This window comes from Eptatretus burgeri, chromosome 11, assembly GCF_056783735.1.
Source record: "Eptatretus burgeri isolate ZD-2024b chromosome 11, Ebu_testis_v1, whole genome shotgun sequence".
Lineage (NCBI taxonomy): Eukaryota > Metazoa > Chordata > Myxini > Myxiniformes > Myxinidae > Eptatretus > Eptatretus burgeri.
The window spans coordinates 89,568,622-89,584,647 of NC_140971.1; the positions used below are offsets into that span (position 1 = coordinate 89,568,622).

The window sequence follows — 16,026 nt, forward strand, 5'->3', positions numbered from 1 at the left end:
CCACATCACCTCAGTCTTCTCCAGACTCATCTTCAGCCCATACTTTCCAAATGCCTCCTTCCACTCCCCAGTCAGTACTTCCTGCATCTCCTCCCCACTATCCGCCACAACAGCCAGATCGTCCACATGTGGCATCTTCCCCATGCTACTCCTCAAGCTCACCTTCCTGCTTACCAGCTCCATTGCCATGATAAACATGAGCGGACTCAGAGCGCTTCCCTGTCACAAACCAATTTTCAGGCTGAACTCCTCACACATCCCAGGACCAACCAAAACTCTTCCCTTCGTTCCCTTGTAAAGCCCTACCACCAACCTGACTTCTGCTTCCAGCACTCCCATCAATCTCAGTGTCACCATCACCATCTCTCTCACGACAGTCTCGTCGGCCTTCTCCAGGTCCAAAAATCCCAATGCCATCTCACCTTGCACTTCCCACCTCTTCTTCACCAGCTGTCTCAGCGTGAACATCACATCCTTCGTCCCCTATCCTTTCTAAACCCCTGCTGCTCTTCTCCGATCTCCATCTCCACCCTCTGCCTTGTCCTCCCATCCAGAATTCTCTCCAGAACCTTCATCATATGACTTTGGGATGTCATGCCCATGTACTTCCCTGGATCTTTAACATCGCCTTCCCCTTCCATCCCAGCACAATTAACACTGTCTATCCTCCACTCCTCTGGAATTCAATCCTCTAAAATACATACGAGGTTCGTCTAAAAAGTAACGGGACTGAGCCTGCTGTGTGCTCCATTGACACAACTTGAATGAACAGGTTCCGTCAGTCTTTCACAACATTCCAGAAATATACATGATTGGTCATGGTTGATTGCGCTCATTGTGTGACTTTTTACAGGTCGTACTTTACATGTTGTCTCGTCTGAGTCGTCGCACTTTGAGTCGTGAGCAGAGAGCCAATCTTAAGTTTCTTGCCAAGCTTGGCAAAACACTGTCCGAATCCTTCGCAATGCTGCAGCAAGTGTACGGGGAAGAAACGATGTCACGTACATGTGCATTTGAATGGCACAAGAGGTTGAAAGACGGAAGGGAGGAGGTTGAAGACGATCCACAGTCTGGAAAACCTTCATGGCGAATGGCGAACAACATCGAGCGTGTGAAGCAGACGGTGTGCACAGATCATCGACTCACGGTGCGGATGATTGCTGAGGAAATTTCCATCAACAAGGACACCATCCGGAGCATCATCACTGAAAATCGCAAAATGCACAAGGTGTGCGCAAAGATGGTCCCCAAGCTGTTGTCCGAGGACCAGAAACAGCAAAGAGTCACTGTCTGTCAAGACATTATCGAGCACCTTGAGGACGATCCAGACCTGCTCGGGAGAGTCATGACTGGCGATGAATTGTGTATATTCGAATACGATCCCGCGACCAAATAGCAGAGTCGTCAGTGGAATAGTCTGTCATCACCAATACCAAAGAAAGCAAGGATGTCAAAGTCGATGGTGAAGGTGATGCTCATCGCGTTTTTTGACTTCAAGGGCATCGTCCACTTCGAGTTTCTCCCACAGGGTGAAACAGTGAATCAATACTTGTACAAGAAGATCCTCCGGTGCCTCATGAGATCAGTCCAGGACAAGAGGAGGGATCTGTGGGAGAACAACGCCTGGGTGCGCCACCATGACAACGCCCCTGCTCACAGTTCCCTGAGCATCCGACAGTTTCTGGCGGAGAAGGATGTGCCAACTCTGGAGCAACCCCCGTATTCGTCAGACTTGGCCCCTTGTGATTTTTTTCCTATTCCCCAAGTTCAAGGGGGTGATCAACAGGACCCGATTTCCTGATGTCGAGGTCATCAAAAAGGCCGTGATGCCGGAGCTCCGGAGGATTCCAGAAGAAGCCTTCCGGGGGTGTATCCAAACGTGGAAGAAGAGGATGGACAAGTGTGTGAGACTGGAGGGAAACTATTTTGAAGGGGACAAGCTGCGATTTCAATATATTTTTTGGAATAAAATTTCTGTGAACCAGTCCCGTTACTTTTTAGATGGACCTCGTACATTCACCAGCCTCTTTGTCCAACTAACTCTGACTTCCTCCACTGCAATTATCTCTGTACACACCTCATCAATGCCAGGTGCTCTCCCCTTCTTCATCCTCTTCAATGCCATCCACACTTCCTCATCTGTGATCTCCCCCAACTCTGCTGTCCTCTCACATAAAACGGGAGCTCCAGTTTGCTGTTGCTTCCTTGCCAGTTCAACTGGCTCTTTGAAATACCCTTCTCACATCTTCACCACCGTCCCCCTCTCTGTCACCAGCCTCCTACCACCATCCTTAATTACCGCCCCCTTCATGTCCTTCCCATCCTCATCCCTGTCACTCGCCAATTTATATTGCATCTTCCTCCCACTATACTCCTTTTCCAACTTGGTGTGCACCTCCTCTGCCTATTTTTCCTTGCCTCATCCACATGCACAGCTCTCCTTGCTGCTTTCTTCTTCTGCCCATACAGGTGTAGCAACCCTGCATCTGGCTGCTTCTCCCTATCCTTGATCTTCTCTGTCCTTTTCTAAACCTCCTTTTCACCAACTGCCTTCGATACATCCTCCGTCCACCATACCTGTTTTCTATCCCTTGAGGATGCACCCTTTCCTGACGTTTTTCCACACAAAACTTCTGCAATTCTCCGAAACGTCTCTCCATACTTCCACTCTTCCTTCAAAAGTTCAACTTCTTCGCGAAGTTGCTCATGCCGAGTCCTCAACCTCTCCTTGTACTCAACAGTAACGTTTCCCCAACACTTTCCCCATCTAATGATCTGCCGACCCCAGCTCTTAACTTCCCTCCTTTCTCCATCCTTATCATGAAACCACAGGCTTGTTCTGGGTGGTAACATGCTCTCCTACCACTGCCTTACAATCCTTAACCCTCGCCAACTGTTGCTTCCTTACCACCACCAAATCCAGTTATGTTCTCCGATGTCCACTCCGATAGGTAATCTTGTGGTTTCCCCACTTTTGAAAGAATGAACCAGCTGTGGCCATCCCATTCCTCGCCACCAACTCCACCAGCTCTTGACCCTCTCTTTTCCGAGTTCCCCAATCAAATTTACCAAAATATTCCTCTTCCCCCAGTTCCGCGACTCCCACATGCGTGATAAAGTCCCCTGCAATGCACAGCCTCACCTCCAGCTCAACTACTCCCATCATCCTCTCCAATGTGTCCCTGAATTCCTGCTTCTCTGTGCTTGACACTGCTTGAAAACGTTTGGCATTCAAAAACAAGTAATTCATTGTCAATCGATGAAAGGTCACTTCCAGTGATCATACCTGCAACTGTGACTTAGATTTGACATGTGAATTCTCAACTATATGTGAGTTATAGAAAGGAGTATGATTAATGATTATGTTGCAAAGAAAGAATGTATTCCACAACTTATGGAGCATTCCTTCTGCCGAAGCGTTCTCTTGACGATTTTTTATGATTCTGGACGGATTGCCACTCCGAGGCAGGATACTCAAGCGAGGTTGCAGGAGTTTGTAATTTGACCAGAGTACTGGAAGTAACTCACAATCTGTTCATGGAAGCACCGTGGGATCTTTAACATCCACCAAGTACTACGAACAGAGGGTACACCCAGTTTAACGTCAGAGGGAGATCGCACAGATTAATGGATCGCCCTGCACGTGAAACACCTCAAAGTTATCCTTCCAGCACCAGAAAGAGAGGCTGTATAAAATATTCAGTGATTGCATATGAGGCCTTCTGCTGCATTTGTTATGTTCCTTTACTTTTGGAGGGATTACTTGTACTTCAAATTTCAAACTAGATTTACTGTGTAGTTGGTTGAAGGTGTGTGTCAGATGTAACTGGTTTGTCAGGTCATGTACAGGAGCATGCACCATAGCTGCGCGTCACTGCGTTCACTTTCCGCCAGTACTTCAGGGGCCTCCGTCTGGCCATCCCCCAAGCAGATGCCTGGCTCATCCCCATCTCCTTGAGATGCCGATCAACCTGCTACAACCACGAGGCACATGGTTGGCCCATTGGCCTCCTCCACTCATGAGGCTCCCTCGCTGAAAGAATCTGGTGAGGAGGATTAGCGTCAGGAAAATGAGCCACATGTCCATACAGCCACAGCTGACGCTCGCGGACTATGCAGGTCACAAATCTCATTTGAGTCTCTCTCAGCAACCGCTCATTGGACACAAAGTCCGGCCAGCGATAACCAAGCATTCTCCGAGGATACCTGGAACCAAAGGAATTAAGTTTTCATCTCAGATCCCTGGTCACAGTCCAAGTCTCACATTCGTAGAGCAAGACTGGAATCACCAAGGATCTGAAGACTCTGACTTTTGTCCTCCTTCACAGATACTAGCAGCGCCAAACCCCATGATCCAGTGAATCCATGATTCCCCAGGCTCGACCCAGACATCTATTGACCTCTGGCTCATAGCCAGCAGACATGAATATCACTGCCATGGTAACTGAATTTCTCTGTGACCTCACCATCCTCACGACAAAGTTAGCAGCGTCCAAGATGTCATTGAAAGCCTGGATCCTCGTTTTGACCCAGGAAACCCGTAATCCCAGCGGCTTCGACTCCTCATTCAACTTCTCTTCGGCCCCCAAAAGGATATCTGGAGTCTCCAAAAAGATGACTGCGAAATCAAGATCATAGATCTTGACATTCTCAAACGACGCACCGCAGCTTAATCTCTCTGACATCCTCCTCAGAATGCAGTCTATACAAGCACTGAAAAGTCTGGGGTCAGATCACACCCCTGACGAACTCCAGCAAAAACTGGAAATCAGTCAGAGATGGTGTCACTATATTTCACAGCACTCTCAGTACCAGAGTATAGTTCAGACATCAGATTGATCAGATTTGCTGGCACCCCACGAAGACCAAGAATCCTCCAGAAGGCATTCCGAATCACTGAATCAAACGCTTTGCAGAGATCAACATAGGCTGCAAATAGTCCCTGCCAAAACTCTCGTCTGTGTTAGGTGAGGACCGAAAGAGCAAGGATACGGTCAATCGTTGACCTCTTTGGTGTAATGCCTGACTGCTCTGTACGCTGGTGCTCAAGCAGATTGTGGCAAACCCTGTCAATAATTATCCGAGCAAAGACCTTGCCCAGCACTGAGAGCAGCGAAATCCATCGGTAGTTGTTGCAGTCTTGGCGGTCACCTTTCCCTTTCCAGAGAGGGACAACAAGGCCCCTCTTCCAGCCAGTTGGGATGATGCCTGTGTTCCAGGCAGAGTACAGAACTGCATGCAATGACACGAGTACAGCATTTCCACCAGCCTTGAGAAGTTCAGCGTGGATGTCATAGATCCCAGGAGCTTTACTCCATTTCAACAGGTTCACCGCAGCCTGTGTTACCACAAACAAAGTTGGATCACAGTTGATTGGAGAGGCAGCAATCGGGATAGTAGCATCCCTGACATCCAACTCGACAGTTGGTGGATAAGCCTGGTACAGCCGCTCAAAGAAATCAGCTCAGCGGGGCTTCACTTCAGACTCCTCTGTCAAGAGCCACCACCGTCCGCTTGAACTGCAGTACACCGAGGGATGGGCTTGGAGGAATGCAATGCGTGAATTCCCCTGTAAGCAGGATGAGAATTACTTGACCACAGGTGATGGTCTACCCCCCTCACAGATCCTCGCACATCGGCCCCCTTGTCCACCCTCACCACACATACAGTTTTATGCCTCAGCTTCCTGAACAGCTCAGCTCTGCCAATAAGCCTTGCCCTGCGACTGTGGTCAATGGTATGCAGTGTCCTTTGAGAGCCAAAATTCTTCTTTGCCCTCAGGTGAGTTCCAAGACATCCACCAGCAACATCATGGACGGTGGTCTTGAAGGCACACCACAACTCTTCAGGATTCACCAAAGCACACAAACCCATCAAATCCCCACTCACCTGTTCGCAAACTCCTCAGCTACCCTCTCATCCTTGCATTTGACAACATACAGCCGAGGCGAGGATGGTACCATTCTCCTGGATTTATGCTGGAACTTCAGAGTTGCTACAACAAGCCTGTGGTCAATATTGAGGAATTGAGCACTCCGGTAGACCCTGCAGTTCTGGATCATCCTCCAGTGACCATCAATGAGCACATGGCCAGTATCCTTTGCCACACCACCAGCGTTGGAATACCAAGTCCAGCAATGAGCTTGTGGCCGCTGAAACCATGAAACAGCCACCCCCAGTCCATGACTTCTTGCAAAGTCATGGAAATTAGTGCTATTCTGGTTCACAGTTCCAGACCCAGAGAGACCAACACATGTCTCATAACCATCCGTATCGGTTCCAGTCGATGCATTGAAATCCCCCAAGATTAGAAGAGAACTGATCAACTGTTGAAATCAACAGCACTGATCAACCACAGACTTGAGCGTGGCATTGAAAGCATCCTTCACTGTGAGATCACTCACCTTAGTCGGAGCATATACAGACAACAGGGAAAGCACACCCAAGGAGTGACGAATCATTCGTCTCATAATACGTTCGTTGACCGGTGTTACCTCAATTATCATTTGAGTCAGCTTATTGGCCTCAGCCACAGCAACTCCTTGGGTATGGTAATCACCAGAGCGGCCAGACCAATAGTACGTGCAACTACCCTCCATGGTCTCGCCACTATCCGGTCTCCAAACCTCAGAGAGTGCTGCAATTACTATGTTCAAACGCTTGAGCTCAGATGATCACAGAGATGGGTTATCATCCTTTCTTGGAGATAGGACATTCCAGGCCCCCACCCGAAGGGACTGCCTCAGGTTGATCCAAGGAGAAAACCGTCTGGTGGACGACACCTCAGCACCACTCCACCACACAGCACTGCGATCTGACCCTGGTCGTTTACCCCGTGGTTTTCCTCTTATCATCAAGGAATGGGGTCCAACCCATTCCTTGATGTAGCAAGTGACAGATCTAATCTGGCTTGACCTCTCTCAAGGTACCTCTCTCAATGAAGAGAAAAGGTGTCATACTGGTTTGGATAATACGTTTTCTCTTCATTGAGAAGGATTTTAGGGAGTGCTGCCTTTTCGTAGGTTATATTTATTTGCCTTGAAGGCATGAGGAGTGAGCACAAAATATAGATCAGCATCACCAGGCAAGGTAGACCTGGCCAGGTGGGGCAAGCATTGAACCACTTCCTGGAGGTCATTATTCACAGGTTTTTTTTTCTTCTTACGTTGTAGTTCCTCAGAGACGAGCTTGTTTCTGGAACCACAGAATTCAACTTATTGATCCTTCTGCCTTCAACTAGATTTAATTTTTCAATTGAATACTAATTTCATCCCCTCACCACTTTGCCACAACAATGTTCAAGAATGTTTCCATGTTGTGATTCCTCATGCAAACATAAAGTCCATCACAATGATTACTTATCCTCTTTGTTTAAATAGCACAAAAATGGGGGCAAATGAGTTTGTCAATCACCTCCATTTATTTTCTATTTCAGCTGTTGTGGAAAATCCTAGTGCATCATTTCAAACAGACATAAACTCTGAAAAGGAGGACCGACTCCGCAGCAGCAGCAGCAGCAGCAGCAGCAGCAGCAGAAGCAGCAGCATCCCTGAGTCTTGCAAGGGTTTCAATATGATTGTTAAATTGGAAAACTTGACCCGAAAGAAGGTAATTGTTTTCATTTTGGATCGCTTTGTTGTTTTCCACGTAGAATATAATGAAAGCATGTTCAGTCTTTCAGACTACAGCCTCAGAATCAGCATTCCTTGTTCAGAGAGCATTGTTCAATCTCTTATCAGTCATGGGAAGGGGAAGTGGGTGGGGGGAGGGGTGGGGTTGATCAGGGTAACTGTCATGCATATGGGAAGGGGATGACCTGAGGTTGTGGTGAACACCCATCTTGAATCTTTCAAAGAAAAACCTCCTCTCTTTCATGGAAAGAGGAGAGGTTCTTTGACAGTTAAAGATTTCTAAAAAAAAATATCCAAATGTCCAATGCCCTCCATAAGTATTGGAACAATGAAGTCAAATTTGTTAAAATTGCCATATTCATGAAATTTGGATCTGAGAGCAAAAGATGAATACGAGGCAAAAGTACAGAAGGTGAGTTCATATTTTTTGGTAATTTTATGCTGAGATGTTACATCATTGAAGAACAATAGCAATTTTTATGTTCAATCCCTCCATTTTAGATAAGCATCAGTATTGGAACAAATGACTGGCAGGTATTTCTTATTGCTCAGGTTTTTGATATTGCATTGATCGTTCACACATAAAAGAGCTGTGAATGTCTCTTTTTGGTTTTTGCCTTTGCCTTTGCCTTGGGAGTCTGCTTTTGGAGTCAGTGGGCATGAACCAACATGATGACCAGAGCACTGTCCATTAAAGCAAAGCAAGCAATTTGGACGGTGAAAGAACAGAAGAGTTTAATTGGAACCATAGCACAAAAATTGGGCCAAGCAAATACAACAATTTGGAATATCTTCAAAAAGAAACAACTGGTGTACTTGGCAATAGACAATGGCCAGTCAGCCAAGGAAAACAAATGCAGTTGATGACAGAAAAATCATCAGAGCTGTGAAGAAAAACCCTGAAACAACTGTCATTGACATCACGAACAACCTCCAGAGTGCATGGGGGTGAAAGTATCACAAGCTGCTGTTCGCAGAAGGCTTCACCAGCAGAGTTGCAAAGACGACGCAGCAAGATACAAACCTCATCAGCACCAAAAATAGAATGGCCAGATTAGAATTTGCCAAGAAGTTTGGAGGTGAGCCAGTGGAGTTTTAGAACAAAGTTTTTATGTTGAATTGAGACCAACATTAACCTTTTCCAAAGCAATGGAAAGGTGAAAGTGTTGAGAAAGGAAGGAACAGCACATGATCCAAGGCATATACCTCAGCTGTGAAGCATGGCAGAGGTAATGTCATGGCGTGGAATTGCATAGCTGCCTCTGAAACTTGGTCACTCATCTTCATTGAAGATTAAACTAATGGCAGCAGCAGAAAAATGAATTTGGAAGTGGACAGAAACATTGTGTTTGCCTATGTACAAAGAAAGTGCCTCCAAATTCATTGGGTGGCACTTCACTAAGACAATGATCCAAAACACACTGCCAACGCAACCAAGGAGTTCATCGGTGGGTGGAGGGAGTGGAAGATTTTAGACTGGACAGATCAATGTCCTGATTTAAATCCAATGGAGCATGCATTTCACTTGCTGAAGAAGAGACTAAAGTCAGAAGTCCCTCAAAACAAACAGCAACTGAAAATCGCTGCAGTAAATGCTTGGAAAAGCATCTAAAAGGAATATACCAAGAGTGTGGTGATGTCAATGGGTCACAGGTTCGATGCAGTTATTGCATGCAAGGGATACGCAACCAAATACGAACTTTGACACTACTTTTAATTTACTTTAATTTATCCATTACAATACTTATGTTTTCTGAAAATGGACGGACTGAACATAGCACTGATTCAACAAAGCAAGTCAGTGCTATAGAAAGTGTGACTATTTTACAATGGTAAAACATGTGCATAGAAATCCCAAGAAATATGAGCTGACCTTCTGAACTCTTGCCTCGTATTAATTTGTTTTTATCTCAAATCCACATTTCTTGAGTAGATAGCAATGATAACAAACTTGACTTCACTGTTCCAATACTTATGAAGGGCACCGTTTATTGTGTGGTCGCTGCGAAACTACCCTTATTTTCAGTTTTTCCGTCTGTATGTTTGTATGTTTGTATGTTTGTTTGTCTGTAATGGACAGCTCTGGAGGCCAGAGGAGTCAACCGACTTTGATGAAACTTGACAGGTGGGTTCATACCAGGATCAAGTGGTATGCTTTTGAGCACCGTTGCTATGGACGCCACCATTGCCTTGCAACAGGACTTTGAAATTTTTGAAAAATCCTAAAAAAATTATTTTTCGAAAATCAAAAATCGGCTTCCAGGCTTTTATGTGCACTATAATCAACCTCTTTGTCAAAAATTTTCAGCCCGATCCGTCAAAAACTGTTTGATGAGTTTGCAATTATGTAGCGACCACCCATGTCGCCTACCGGCTTGTCTGTGGATTATTTCATTGAGGTGCAGGTGCATTGACGTGTATTATTATTATCCCTGATGATCATTTGTCTCCCTGTTTACCCTGTGTCTACACCTGGTTAATCCTGTGCTTGTATTCCACCCGGAAAAGGTGTTTCTTTATGGACAGATGAAACGTGAAGTTGTCGTTAAAACTCCAGAAATGGAAGCTCATTCCACCAGCTCAGGAATCACCTTGGAGAGCAGCAGTAGTCATGAAAACAGAGAGGTACTCCTTTTTTATTAATTTTCTCTGCATCTCAAAAGAAAGGTGTGTTGCATTGATCTTCTGTGAGATTCTTCAAATATAAATTTATCACCCATTAGAGTAATGATGCCCACTGTTTGAATTTTGATCTATTTGGGGTATAAAATGTGGTTATGTGGTGTCATGTCTCATGCGATTTCAGATTGATGTTTGTTCTGAAGTAGAATTCTCCATCTTTTTTTTAGTCGACAACTGACCATGAACGAAAGGACACCAGTACGGATGGTGAAGTGAACACTGGCAAAGGTAAGAAATACACCCAATTGTTAGTCTTTATTCATTTCACAGCATGAGAAACAATCTTCATGTGTTAGAAACCTCAGTGCAAAGATAAGAAAATGTGTAATGAACCTGACAGGTAAGTCAAATTCTAACTGTCAAAACAAAAAATATAGTGAAGCTCACAATAATATTCTGATAATGATGGTTTTCATGTATAGTTCGTTAAATTCCATTTCATATTGCTTTTGTGATTCTTCATTTTTGTGCATCATGTGGCTTTTTAAGATTCGTTTTCATGGTGCATCATTGGTTAAAGGGGGTAGCTTATGAAATGTGCCCCTCTTGGTTAGAGCAGGAATTTGTTGTTTGTTCAGGGTGCCAGCAATCGCTTGTCAACTCTTTGTGAAGGACACCCTTGGATATTCTCTCTCTCTCTCTCTCTCTCTCTCTCTCTCTCTCTCTCTCTCTCTCTCTCTCTCTCTCTCTCTCTCTCTCTCTCTCTCTCTCTCTCTCTCTCTCTATCTCTATCTCTGAATCTCTATGACTCTCTCTCTGACTCTCTCTCTCTCTCTGTCTCTCTCTGTCTCTGTCTCTCTCTCTCTCTCTCTCTCTCTCTCTCTCTCTCTCTCTCTCTCTCTCTCTCTCTCTCTCTCTCTCTCTCTCTCTCTCTCTCTCTCTCTCTCTCTCTCTCTCTCTCTATCTCTCTCTCTCTGATTCTCTCTGACTCTCTCTGACTCCCTCTCTGACACTCTCTCTCTCTTTTGTAGTGTATTGGTCGGGGGCGTGGAGGAGTCGTCTGGTGGTCACGTGTCTGCAGGGCATATAGCTGTTCACGTCCACTAGGGGTTCGTGGTAGTCTACAGTAGTGTACATTCGGACGGGCAATAAACAGAGTTCGACAACCCTCACGACTCTCCGTGCCTCACTGCCCTCTGGACATTACATCTCTCATTCTCTCTGACTCTCTCTCTCTCTCTCTGACTCTGTCTCTGTCTCTGTCTCTGTCTCTGTCTCTGTCTCTGTCTCTGTCTCTCTCTCTCTCTCTCTCTCTCTCTCTCTCTCTCTCTCTCTCTCTCTCTCTCTCTCTCTCTCTCTCTCTCTCTCCTGGTTGCATCATTGGTTGGGACACAGCTATGCCGCTGATGCAGTGTCACCCTTACCAGTACACTGGTGCTCATTTTGCCAACCTCGGAAGGATGACAGGCTGAGTCAACCTCCTGGTGTATTTTTTAATTCAGCGGCCAACGGGGCTTGAACTCAGGACCCTGGGATCCCAAGTGACCACCCCAACCACGAAGCCAACACCAGGCTTACCCTTGGATATTTAATGTCCAACTAATCTCAGCTGACGGGAGGCAAAGTTGAACGTCCTTCCGAGAGATGACACATTGATGAATTGCCTTGCCTGTGAAGTACCAGCATCACAGTTTATTGCTGGGCCGAGATTCAAACCCAGGCGCGACAGCTCACATGCGAGTGTGCATACGTCGAGGCAACCCTGCAAGCCTGGTGTTGGCTTCGTAGTCAGGGTGACTTTCTTGGGATCTTCTGGTCCTGAGTTTGAGCCCCTGTCGGCCGCAATAATTATTATTTTGATAATTATTTTGATCTTCACCAAAACTTGATGACAGCTTGTTGTTTAACACTAAATAAGGTTTACTCAGCCTGTCATCCTAAGCTCGGTGAAATGAGTACCATTTTACTGGTAATAGGGACATTGAATCAGTGCCACAGCTGTGCCTTCAGCCAATGATGCTACCCGCAGCTGTGTGCTGCATATGAAGGAGGAGGAAGCAACCCTGCCAGCCTGCTTTTGTAATTTTCCATTAAGAATGTTCATACCACACTCTGGATTGTTTGAGTAAGGTTGACTAATTATGAGGCTGGTTCTAAGAGAGCTGAGTGTGGATTATGGGGAGAGAATTCAATTTGTTGTGCCAGAAATTGAAAAAGTTAAGATAACAGGTTTCCACTCGACCCAATTTGTCATCTGAGCTCACATTTCAAGTGAGCTCCATCATTGGGGCATTACTTACTGCCACCCAGAGGTGAATGACAATTTGAAGGTGTTATTTTTGGACACCATATCTTGACTAAAGTTAGAGTTATCAGAGCGAAATTGCCCTTTCTGGACAGCCGAGAGCAAAGCACATTTATGGTCAATGCACCTGATACCCCTCAGGGTTAAAGGTCAAGGTTTTACATCCTGAGGAGAAATAAACCACCATTTATATTTTTCTCCTTTTTTCTGTCAATGTTCAAGGACTTTCGGAATGAAATTTTGCATCAATAATGGAATAAAAGCAGTGTGGGGTTGACATTTTTATCATCTTGACCTAATTTTTTTATGGTAATGACCCAGTTATAGAAATTTTAACGTCGTTTACCAAAACTCGACGACAGCTTGTCCGATCAGAATGAAATTGCCATTTCTCAATGGCCTCAGACCGAGAGCAAGGCGCATTTATTCTTCATTTACATCATATCCCTCCAAGTTAAAGGTCAAGGACTCTGACCCCGAGGGGTAATGTTGTTTCGCATGCAGCCTGTGGCTGCTGGCTGCATCATTTTCAGGAAGTGCAGCTGTGCTCCTGATGCAGTGCCCCTGTTTCCAGTAAGCTGGTTCTCCAGTTGCCGACCTCAGAAGGATGACGCGCTCAGTCAACTCACCTGGTGTGATTTCAATTTCATGACTGGGGATCAATTCAAGACACTAAAATCTTCAGCCATCCACCTTAACCGTTAAGGCAACACTTGGCTTCCTCGGAGTATTAAACCACCATTTTGGCTTTTCTCCCTTTTTTCTGACAATGTCCGAGCTGGATCTCAGAACAGGTTGGGACTTTTGGAATGAAGTTTTGCGTCAATAACAGGAATGAAAAGTATGCATTGTTGACATTATTTTGATCTTCACCAAATTCTTAGTTCACTTGGACTTTAGTCAGGTGAGCTAATGCGATGGAGCAGTGTCCTGAGGTGAGTGAGTCCTCAGTCACATTTGCTCTACGGCTAGGATACGGCAGCCGTACCCCCCCTGAATTGACAGAAACGTGCGGCGGCTGCAGAGTTTCTGAGGTGGCCTCAGGGTGGCCCCAGGGCGTATGGCTATCTTTTACAGGCCGTCGGGGTCTCCGTGGAATTACAGCGTGGAGTTCTCACTTTTTTCATTTATAGGTTGGCCGTAGCAATTTGACAAGCCGTAGCCATGACGTAGATGTGTTCCACGTCAATCGTACATATGGCGCACGGTGGGCTTGCGTAATTCGTGTGGCTGCCGTAGGCTCTTTTCAATGAAAAATGAATTTTGCCAACCCCCAAAAAATTACGGTGGCCGCACTATTTCCACGGTCGCCATAGGGTAGTCCTAAGGCGTCCCTGTGTTCACCGTATGGTGGCCTTGCGGTCTGTGTGACTACCTGCGGGCAACGCAGGGTTGACGCACTGTTCCCCTATGCCCGCCGTGCGTCGTACGTACGGCTTCCGTGGCAGTCTGCGTCGACCGTGCGTCCACCGTGCGCTACCGCTCGAGATCGGAGTATAGGTGTTTGCCACACACATCATCACATTTCATATTATATTATTACAGCATATTATACAGTTTATACAGCACATATATAATATTATCATATTATACAGCACATCTGTATATAACCTGGTCCACAATCTATATGAGATATGATATACATATGAAAAAGAACTGGTATATATACCCACTCGTTACCGTCTGTCTGGCCGCATGTTCACCTTAGGGCCCCCCTGTGGTCGCCTTGCGGGCACCTTGAGGCTACCTTGCGTCTGCCTTGAAAATTATATGGCCGCCGCAGGGACGCCCGAAGGTCACCGTGCGACATCAAATCAAAGACCAGAATGAAATTGTCCGATCACAATGAAATTGCCATTTCTCAATGGCCTAATCCACGTTTTCAGTCTCCACAATTTCTAAATACCCCATACGGCACCCCCACGTTTTCGGTCTCCACAATTTCTAAATACCCCGTGCGGCTACCCGAAAAATAAAAACACATGTGACTGCTACATTGTGTGACCGTGGAAATACTGCGGCCGCCCTATAATTGCTAGTGGCCGTAGATTTTTTTAGACCCTACGGCCGCCGAGCCAAATGTGACTGAAGCATGAGTGAGTGAGTGAGTCAGTTCTTAAACACCAGTTATTATTGCTTGAACCAAACACATGATTTTGTTGAAACTTGGTCACAAGCTTCATATCTGATGCTTAACGAAGGTTTATTGACCACATCAAAATCTGCGCTTATAAAGGGGTACAAGGGAGGTTTTTGACCCCCCTAAATCGGTATTTGCTCTCTTTTCCGAAACTACACACACAATTGCAATGAAACGTGACCACAACCTTCATCACCCATGATGTACCAAAGTTTATCGACCGCATCAAAATTTGCACTCCTGAAGGGACTGCATGGGGAGAGGGGAGTTTGACCCCCACCAATGGGAATTTGCTCTCTTCTCCGAAATGGCACACACAATTTCGATAACACTTAACCACAACTTTCATCAACCTTGATGTCCCAGAATTTGTTCAGGGTGTTAAAAAAGGTCTGCGGCAGGTTTGAGTGACTGTCTATCGCTTCTGATCCAGGTGAGTTTGAGGACACACGGTCCTGTTTTTGAGGTCATTCTCCAATTATAGACATTTTTATCTTATTCACCAAAACTCAACCAAGGTTTGTCCGACCAGAATGGTATTGCCCACTTTCGACAGCATAGAGCGAGGCGCATTTACACTTAATTCGCATCATACCCCTGTGAGTTAAAGGTCAAGGTCAAATGGCAGTTTGAAAAAACAAACCAAAAAAAAAAAACCCTTTTTTTTGTCATTGCTCAATTTTTGCCATTGCAGAACCTCAAAAACCGCTTGGTCTTCCAAGCTGTTCTTGCATCATAATAGTGGACCTGCATTGAAGAAGTGCACCTGATATTTAATTGGTGTCCTTGACCTGTTTTGGATTGTGACCGAATTTAAAAAACACACCTTTTTGATCATAACTTGAATAATTTCTCTTCAATTTTCATTTGTTGAGTTTTCTGGATGTTTTGCAGATGTGGACATATTTTCTTAATTTACACTCTGTACCCAAATGTTGAAGGTCAAGACACATTCACATGGCCACATTATTTTTGGATCGCCATCATTGGATTGTAGGCGACGGGTGAGGCTTATCCTTGGCGATTGCTTTGTTATCACAGATATCTAATTTCTTTTGAAAACAGGATAAACACGCTACCTTACATTCTTCATTGGATGATGTGACAGCCTAAATATGAGTGTAAAAAAAAAGGATTTTCACTTTAACACTGAAAGTTTGTGGTTGAGATGGAAGAGCCAAGTCACAGTTTGTGGAGTTAATTGGTTCCAAGGCAAAACATGTGATTCCAAACTGTCAATGAAATCCACATGGCTCCAATTCACATTCTGTCACTCCCGCAAACATCACATCAGGAGAGAGCGAAGCGGAGAAAATTTAAATCTTGAC

The 16,026-nt window shown here is 45.4% G+C and overlaps 1 protein-coding gene across 3 annotated transcripts in view; it reads left to right on the forward strand.

Moving 5' to 3' along the window:
- LOC147017592 (uncharacterized) overlaps nt 1–16,026 on the forward strand; it is a 79,591-nt gene that overhangs the window by 39,622 nt on the left and 23,943 nt on the right. For all 3 annotated transcript variants that reach the window (XM_085847330.1, XM_085847329.1, XM_085847331.1), the window contains 3 exons: nt 7,436–7,608; nt 10,140–10,256; nt 10,481–10,541. In XM_085847330.1, the coding sequence (XP_085703456.1) occupies nt 7,436–7,608; nt 10,140–10,256; nt 10,481–10,541 (351 nt within the window). The remainder of the gene's footprint in view (nt 1–7,435; nt 7,609–10,139; nt 10,257–10,480; nt 10,542–16,026) is intronic.